The sequence below is a fragment of the Bidens hawaiensis genome, unplaced genomic scaffold (genome assembly GCF_021521415.1).
Source record: "Bidens hawaiensis isolate Kalapana, Puna unplaced genomic scaffold, B.hawaiensis_p1.1 tig00020121_1, whole genome shotgun sequence".
Classification (NCBI taxonomy): domain Eukaryota; kingdom Viridiplantae; phylum Streptophyta; class Magnoliopsida; order Asterales; family Asteraceae; genus Bidens; species Bidens hawaiensis.
The window spans coordinates 87204-97173 of record NW_027493060.1 but is presented as its reverse complement, the minus strand read 5'-3'; the positions used below and the strand labels follow the sequence as shown (position 1 = coordinate 97173).

The 9970-nt window shown below is 40.1% G+C and overlaps 1 protein-coding gene across 1 annotated transcript; it reads left to right on the top strand.

Annotated features, from left to right (window-relative positions):
• Positions 1–6814: 6814 nt before the first annotated feature.
• LOC143559925 (uncharacterized) lies at positions 6815–7770 on the top strand. The gene has a single exon (XM_077048347.1). It carries the CDS (start codon positions 6815–6817, stop codon positions 7706–7708), a length of 894 nt encoding a protein of 297 aa, XP_076904462.1. The 3' UTR covers positions 7709–7770.
• Positions 7771–9970: the final 2200 nt, after the last annotated feature.

Here is a 9970-nt window from a genome sequence, read left to right as displayed (position 1 = left end):
CAGTAGGAGGCACGGCATGAGCCCAGAAGTCCTCGCATACGCCCATGGATTGGAAGGAACTGTCTTCATTAATATTCCATCTAGGGCGGTAAACGTGGTCACCTTCCTGCAAAACACAAGAAATGTTCTAAGTCATAAAACATACTTATATGGAGGTACGCGCAGCGGAGCAACAAATTAAAACATACCTGCGGGGATGAAGCAGAAAAGTCAGCGCCAGCCCCACCAGAAGTCTGCGCTGCGAACTCTTGTGGCATCGCAGGGCTGGCGCGGTCTCCCAAGGAGTCTTCAGCTTGAGCCCCCTCATCCTCCTCATCTTCTTCAATAGGCCTCTTCTCCTGCGACCTGGAGGGCTCCAAACCAGCCTCGCAGAGAGGGCTGCGCGTAGGAGGAGGCGAGGGAGGTCTCGACGCCGCCAGTTCGGCGCGCAATACGGCTTCCTGCTCCTTTGTAATCCCAATAAGGGGAGACTCAGCACTAGCAGGAGCAGGACCAGAACCAGCGGCGCCGCCAACGGCGCCAGGAGTGTCACCAGCAACTTGTACGCCAGCTACAACTCCTATGAACAAATCAACAAGGAAAATTGGTTTATGACTGGATCCAAAAGAAAAAATTCAGAAGACAAATGTGCAAAACATACCTTGGCGCAATTCTGTTCGCGCGGCGAACATCGCCATAAAGTTCATTCTACCCTTCTCAGAGGGTAGAACGGGGGACTTCGAAGCAGACCCCGGCGCAGCCTCAGCACCTTGTGGCGCCTGCGACTGATCTGCAACCGTCGCCGGTCCTGCAAACATTCAAAGGAGCAAAGGTTTAATAATAATTCAATCAGATGAAGATAAGCAAAGTATACCTGTCGCAGGCGCGGCACTGCTTCTCTCTTCAGCCGCGCGAACGGAGGAGGTGACGCCACCATACCTCAAGTGGACAGGAGGTCTGCCCACTTTCACAGGCAGGGAAGCTAAAGAACCCATGGTGGTAAACACCTGGGTTTCCTTAGGTCCCTTCGTTTGAGCATGGGGATGAGCGACAGGGGTGTCATCTTTCTTTTGTCTCTTACTGCCCCCTGCGCCAGATTTCCCCTTAGCTTTGCGCTTTAGTAGGGGCGCCTCCTCTTCCTCCTCCTCCTCTTCCGCGAGCTCCAGCTCGTAGTTTTCGAGCGCATCTGCAAAAACAAACAACAGAACTGTTAATAAACTTTGGTATTCTAAAGGAATGAGCATAAGTGCGAAGGCTTACCAGGCGCGTCGCCATCAAAGTCAAATTCCAGATCCACTGGGATGAACATGTCATCGAAGCGATCTGGGAAACCAACCTCCCCAGCGCCAAGCGCGACGGAGCCACCCTCCACTTGATCATCATAAGCGGCGTGGATATAATCCTTGGTGACTGCGCAAAAACAAGTCAAGTGATATCAGCAAAAGAATTATGTTCGCGCAGAAAAAGAAATAAAGCAATGAAATAAACTTACACAACCCGTCGACTTGGATAACGGGCTCAAGCGAGCTGTCCGCCCACCTCTTGCTCATACCAACCCCCACCAGCGCCTCCTCACGAATGCTCTTGGCGGGGGATGGTTCAGTGGACAGCTTCTTAACCCAGGCGCCAGTTGGGTTCTTGAGGACACCCACATCCGCAGGCGCAGAAGAGATGGAGCGCATGGTCATACGGATGGGTATCACACCAGCCCTAATGTAGAAGAACCTCTCAGACCAGTCATGAAGGCTCTTGAATGAAACAGTGGAGCACTTCACCTTCTGACTGCGAGGAATAAAAGAGAACCAATTGTCTTGGATCTTGGCCTTATAAAAATACTGAAAGCGCCGAGGGGTAGGCTCCTCGCGCTGGGATTTGCACATGAACTCAAAGTGAGTCATGCGCACAAGTCCAAAAGGATGGACTTGGGATATGTGAATCCCATAGAACTGCAGCAGTGCACCCACAAACCTTGTCATCGGGAGACGAAGGTTGCAGTGGGTGAAAAAATGGCTATATAAGGATATATAACCGGCAGGCGGGTCCGCCGCCGATTGCCCGGCCTCAGGCAACATGCAGCCAAACAGGGTGGGAAAGCCCTGAGAGGCGATAAGGCTGTCAAGATCAGCCTGCCTCAATTTGCAGGGGATTTCATTCCACCTCCTCGCCACCTTGGTCATCCTTACCTCCTCCGATGAGCCCTCAGCAACCTTCTTCCCCTTGCCTTTCTTCTTCAACGTCGACATCACTACGGATTTAACGCGGCGTTTTCGGGAGACGATTGAGGTGATCGACAGGTTCGAGGAGTCCGAGCTATCAGACATACAACTGAACAATCTAACAACGGAAACTTCTGAAGAACAGATATTTCAGAGGACAAAGAAAGAAAAACTCAGAAGAGAAAACAAGAAGATGAAGGATAAAGAACTCCAAGGGCTGGCTTTTATAGGCCGAGGAGAGAGAAATTTGGGTGCTGAACGGACTTCACGCGCCCCCACTCGCAGGTATAAGCCAACGCGAGCGCGACACGTGCCCCTGACAACTGTGTGAGAGGACACGAAAAGAAAAATACGGCGGGTGCCAGAGTTCACGCGCCCCCACTCGCAGGTCTTGGCCAACACGAGCGCGACACGTGTCCCTGACAGCTTGTGAGGGGACACGAAAGGCAACTGTAGCACCTCGAGCACACGAAATGTCTGACACGTCCCCATCACTGACCCACGTCAGCAACCGTCACGAACACAGACGATTCGTTTCAACCAAATGGATAGAACTTCGCGCAACGATGGAAACAACCAAGAAAACGACAAAACCCCTTTTAAAAGACCAAATCAGTAAGTCTAATATCTATCTTACCGCGCTCGCGCGAGATAAGACACACATTAGACTGGGGGGGCTTGAAGAGGTATGTACCCGCCTCAACACCGAGCAAGGCGGGTCAACCCACAAGATAAACACATTATGAAGGCACAAAGCCAAAACCTATGCGCATGGCGCATACAAAACATGCTCAGGCATCATATGCCCAGGCACACATATGCTCGTGCATCACATATGCGCGCGGCGCATATCACATGCTCGTGCATATCACATCTGCCCAGGCACACATATGCTCGCGCATCACATATGTGCACGGCGCACCAGCGCGCGGCGCATATCACATGCTCGTGCATATCACATCTGCGCATGAAATATCTGCGCGTGAGAATAAAGAGAAGACCTCGCGCATCCTCAGGATGGGCGCATATCACACATGCACATAATCGACCTCGTCCTTATCCAAATCAGGATTAGGGCAACCTCGATTGTGCACGTCAGACAACCTTCCAAAAGGCATCTTTTTAAGGAGTAAGAATATGCTGATGTTGACAGCTGCCAAACGAAAGGTCGACAACTCAGCATGACACATGTGCTACCACGTGATTACAACCAACGAGAAAGCGCCAGGTGTCCCAGAGGACACGTGGCGCAGTGCGATTGGAGGAGGCCAACGAGGTTGAGCCTAATCAGTGGAAACCCTAGCACTATAAATACAGCATCAACTCCACTTTGATGGACACATTGATACTCAATCATTGACAGTTACAGACATTGATTCACATTGAAGCATATTCAATTACATTCACTGACAGGCAGCCCTAGTCAGTTACTTTCTCATACACAGAGAGAATCACATAATCATACAGAGTAACATACAGTATTGAGCTATTAAGCAATACTCTCCCAATTCCCTTACTCTCACATTATTATCTTCTCCTATACATACTTATTCTCACGCCGGAGGGTTACCCCAAAGAGGACCCCTCTGTCCCTTTCTGAGGGGTAAGTAACGGCGCTGTTCGTTTTGTAGGTGGAAGAACACTGATCCAGAAGAACCATCGGTGAAATAGTATAATCACACCCGAGGAAAGTAGATCTGCTACCAGTGAGTAGATCCACGTTTCTTCACCAGTTGAGGTTAAAAATATCATTTTATTCAATGAGAGGCGGATTGGCTTGAAGACTACTACGCCCTTAAAATGAAAATAGTTTCCATGCTAAAGTGCATCATGTGCCAAAAATCCTCCTATTTCGTAGTCCTCCACTACACAACTACATATAGCCTTACAAACTTTACAAATTGATACAAAATAATATTCATGTATATGATTTAGTATTAACAATAAACTTATATGAATTGAATATTAAATACCATTGTAAATGCGTTTGTATTTTATAACCTTAGATGCAATCTTACCAAATTAACTAGATAGAGTAACAAAACACCTTTACTTTGTGATGTATGAACTACAATTAGGTGTGGATTGAAACTTGTAGACTATAGAAAACGACTCTCTTTTTAATTTGCTTACTTTATTTTCTTATTGGCTTTAATGGAATTTGACCAGCCTTAACAGACCAAAATATATCATATTTTATTATTTTTTATGGTTTCTTAAAGCAACCCAAAATCACCACAATAGCATTTCCATAGGGGTACTTTAACAAGTGAGTTACTTCAGTTAAAGCTCGAGCTCGAAGTTAAATTGAGCTAACTCGGCTTGACTCATTTGTTCCTAGGAGGTTGAAATTTAAGTTCGTGCTCAAAAGCTCGAGTCAACTAGCGGCACAATGAGTCAATTATAAATCAAATTACATTATAGCTTATAAACCTTTAAGTTGGGCTTACCTTAAACGAGCGACAAGATGGTGCTTATCTTGGCTCAATAAGAAATCGGAGCTAGTTTTTGAATACCTAATTCATAATTCCTTCTTATGAATAGTTACTAAAAAGATTAGAAAAAAAAAACTCATAATTTGTTGGACCGAGTGGATTAAGAACCCACTTCTTATTATTTAATTTATTTATTTTATGTTTGGTATGTTTTTCCTAACCATCATCTTTCATTAATATATTCTCTGTTGTTCAAAAAAAAAATCTAACTAGGGGCTGGATTCAAATTGTAGGCTTTTGCAGACGTCGGGAGGCCAAACAAGCTATTTCTCAAACTAAGGTTACAACATGTAATTGTCCGTTTACTGCATGTAAGCAAAAGTAGTTCACTCTAAATTTTTTTGAACGACTAATTTGGATCACTCACGAACCACTAGAATATCATCGTGCCACCAGTGGTACCATGCGATCATATCCACCACCAAGCCACCAATTCAGGTGAAAACTCAATATTTAAGAGAAACCCCATCTTGTAAGATTCAAACACAGGACCTTATGGTCACTAAGTCTTATCCCACTATAAAGATACCATTGGACTAGAAGTCCTTTTTGGTAGTCCTCGCTAAAATTTTTTTGACTATTAATTTAAGAGAGAGTCAAATAAAATATAGAGAACAGGAATGTGTAATTGCTCGTTCTTGTCTAATTCTAGTACATCTTTTATTTTCAATGCACATATAAGTTTCAAGTTAATAAATTCCACCTTTTTTTGAGAATCAAAGTTCAAAGATTGAACTAAAACTTCTTTCTAAAACTTATTTTTAACAAGTCTCCCCTGTACATATAGTAATCTAAGCATATTGTAAGACTAGTTTCCGAAATATTCTTTTAATGAACGAGTCGTGTAACAATAACTTATATAATTCGTTAACCGGATATAAAATCTGAATAAATTACTTACACGTTGTCATGGTCAAATTATCTTTGTCAATTTTCTATTATTTTTAAACAATTAGCCAGGATATAACTATTTATAAAAACAACAATTCAAAGAGCATATAAAAAAACATTTCTTAATATCGTAAAAAGACAAATAAACGTTAGGTTTTTTACATCAAATAATTCCTTTTATTCACCCATACAATGATACAAGCCACTTTTTTTTTATTTTTTTATAAATTATTTTTCAATAAATTTGCTTTATACAAACAGAAAGTTGGTAAAATGACATATAAAATAGCTATTTTGTACGTAACTTGATTAGAAAAAGATAGAATACATGATTATGTACACATACAATGTCCATTGAAAGAAAGTAAAATGAATTTAAAAATATAAAACTCGTGTCAAAGATTTTAAAAATTATTATATTTGAGTATTGGATTATATAGCAACCTTTAAATAGTGGCGAAGCTTAGACTAAGACCCCGAGGGGGCTCAAATTTTCGGTTGAAAACGGCTAAATTTACACTACGTATAAAAAAGTTCGAAGGAAAACGGGTAAATTTACACTACTGTGCAAAAAAAAAGAAAAAGAGGGCCAGGGCAAGTCAATCGAAATTGTGTTTTAATTATATGCGATAACCAAGTCAATCGAAACAAGCCCCATTCAATTAAACAAGTCAACATAAAACACTACTCATTTATTTCATAGGTTATATACGACAACAAAAAAAAACTGATTTTATCCATGTTTTATCAGATCATGTCAAAAATTGTCACCGGTTATGCATGCAATAAACGTTTTGAGTCACTCTAACAAATGCCCCCGTTCAAAACTTGATTCCGCTATTTGCTATGTTGAATAATACTCCTCTACCATAAATTTGTGTCTTACATGATCTTATTAGTTAGCAGTGCACTAACGATAAAAATGAACTCTTACCCACTGTAATTCTGTAAAGCATTAATATTTTTTTCGGATAATAACGACTCATTGCAATAAATTAATAATTGAGGGACGACTTATGCCCTCTAGAAACTTTATGATTCGTCTATTTAAAGAAAAATTTAAGCACCGTCTCTCTATACTCAATAATTCTCTTATCCCATTCGTTCTTTCAACATTTTATTATAAAGTTCTCACACAAAAAGACGAACATCAAAAGCAAAAACGCGTATACATCTTTATTATTAAAGATCTTCATCAACAACTTCAAAAGATCATCTCAAAGATATTATTACATGGGGAAATCAGGAAGAGATTGGACTCAAATCTATGCGATATACGGCATGGACGATTGGCAAACGCCAGTGTTCTTATTAATCCACGCTATCATCTTTTCGTTATCATCTGTTCTGTTTTTAATTTATTTTGATACGGTGTGCTACTCGTTCGAATTAATCCTTCCGGCTGTGGTCACATCTGGATTTACTGGATTCGCCAGATTCGCAGCCGGGTTCACCGGCTCCGTCACTGCTCTATCTGGCGTATGCATGTTTTACGCCGCAGGGAATATTTTCTATTCCTCTGTAGCCCTTCGCTGGGAAATGGCCCAGCGAATGGTGAGCGCTGTTCATGACTGGTCAACAGTCAAAACAGCGCTGGATGTGGGTTGTGGCCACGGCATTTTATTAAATGTTGTAGCCATGCAGTTAAAAAAAGAAGGGAGCTCTGGGCGGGTGGTGGGGTTGGACAGGAAAAATACTACTTTAGCAACTCTTCGAACTGCGTGTATCGAAGGGGTGCAGGAATACGTCACGTGCCGGGAAGGGGACGCCCGGCGCCTGCCGTTTCCTGACGAGTATTTCGACGTGGTCGTGTCGGCGGGGTTCGTGCACACGGTTGGGAAGGAATTCGGGCAGAAAACGGCCGCGGCTTCGGCCGAACGGATGCGGGTGATCGGGGAGGTGGTTCGGGTTTTGAAAGGCGGCGGCGTCGGGGTGGTTTGGGACCTCGTACACGTGCCGGAATATGTTCAAAGGTTACATGAGTTGAAGATGGAAGACATTAAGGTGTCGGAGAGTGTAACGGCTTTCATGGTCAGTAGTCACATTGTATCATTCCGAAAGCCATGTCAGCACGTTGTGGGTCCCAATGAAGTTAGGTTAGATTGGAGATTCAACGGTGTGTGTTGAAAGTTATTATATTTATTATTTATTACAAGATGTTACACAAAAGAAAAACAGGTCTTGTAATAAAGAGTCTAGATGCAACACTTGAAATTGTTCATAATAGATATTATAATAATAATTAATAAATACATACTTTAAAGCTTTTATTATATTTTTCTTTTAACCTCTGCACCGTTACATATACTTACATTTAAATTGTATTTGTGATCGTAAATGAGTCAAAGCAAAATCATTTATTTATTTTGTGCATTATTATATCTAGCATGTTATGTTGACTTAATTCTTTGAAGAATAACACCTAACTTATATTTATTTAACAGAATTTTTACTTTGTGGTGAGCCATTAAATTTCTCCGCTACCTAGAGATTCGAACCTAGAACCTCTTCAGATGATACCCGTAAGAGAAAACCTCTAGAGATTAGAACCTAGAATTTCTTTAGAGAATACTCATAAGAGAAAACCTTTTGATTAGAGTGCTGATAGCAACACCTAACTTATATACCCATGTGTATTTCTAAATTTCATCTATGTATCCATGAAATTGCTTCAAGTTGTCGTACCTATGAAATCAGTGACCAAGACGAATGTGCGTTATTGATACATGTTTTCACATGTGAAAAAACTATGAAACAACTTCCTATGAAGGTTATTCAATTTGCGCTCCACCAGGGTTTGGCCCCTAAGACCCCCTTACCAAAGGTAATTGTCATGTGGGCTTCACACCCCCTTTGAATTATCGAGATGCATTAGCATTAGAAAATAGAATAGTTTTGATCAAGCGTGTGTTTCTCATATGAATTTAAGTGAATCTCAATTGCCTAAAACATACCAAGGACACTAAAATCACCAATAACATGTCTCCGATTCAAGAAACTTTCACAATTTGTCAATTTATTTCACAGTTTTGTATTTACATAATGAATAACTTTTTGTTATATAAACAGTTAGAAAAACTATAATGTCAAACCCTTGAATATATTATATTACACATAAAAGACACATATGTTTGGAATAAATATATTGAATGCAACTTTTGACAACATAACTTTGAACTAATTATTATTAAGAGACAAAATTCATCTAGAAGCATAACATATATTTATTTTACCACATGTTCATGATTGAAGCATGATACTAATATATTATAGTCCTATACTGATCCATAGAAGTCTACAATTTGTAGTTATAAATTAAAATTGCATTTTAATCTTAACGCATTCAGAAATTTACACAATATTCTAAATGCTTACAATCATAGTCCCTAAAAGGAGACTCAATTTATAAGCTATCTTGGAAACTAGTAGTGGGAGAAACTCGTTGTGACGGTGACATTGACATGATAAAGTACATAAAAATTGTCACATACGTTGTGTTATTAAAAAGTAGCACATCGTAGCGCTAAAAAGATAAGAATGTAAAGTGAATCGTAAAGAGTTGTTGTGTCTCCGTTTTAAATTTCAAAATATGGATAAAAACAATTATAATATATTTAATATATATTCTCGTGTTCATATATACGACCATACCCCGTATTAATCTCACAAGCGTCAAAACTATTGATAGGGTATGAGAAACGTGGATGTACACAAATTATACATGCCTCTATCTTGTAGGATAGTAGCATGTTTTTGAAATAGAACATCAGCTCCAAAAACTATATATGCGCAAGAACGAAGGTTAGAAACATATATTCCTTCACTTGGGAGCTAAACAACAAGAAGCACAAAATAAAATAAAATAAAATAAAAAATAAAAATAAATATTCCTGGAAACAAAATGTTACAATGCAGGTGAAACAAAACTTGCTCTCTGTATATTTGTAAATATCACCTTTCATAATATTTTCTTTGTGAAAAAAAAAAGTAAATAATTGTTTGAAATGCAAGAAACATTTGGTGAATAATTAATGTGACATGTCAGGTCAATTCCTAGGACCAACTGATTGTGTACAAAGTACTCATTTTCAATTTCATTCATTTCTTCTATTATATTAGCCTGCCAGTCACATACATATGCAAACACTTCCAGGATAAGTTTTCATTCAGAGTTTACTCAAGTATATTTACTTGTCTGACATGTTTTATAAACTATTTTGTTATTTTATTATTTAATTTTGATGACACAACACTTATTAACATTGAATATGATCAAAACATTAAACATGGAATCAAATGAAATGGAAGTGTCAGATTGGGAAGTGAGGTGTTGGAATTAAGGCATGTGTCACTCACGTGACGTTGGTTGATCACATGACTGGAATTTAA

Bases quoted from the DNA above. Each gene is read 5' to 3' on its own strand.
- LOC143559925 (XM_077048347.1), top strand. From the start codon at position 6,815: ATGGGGAAATCAGGAAGAGATTGGACTCAAATCTATGCGATATACGGC.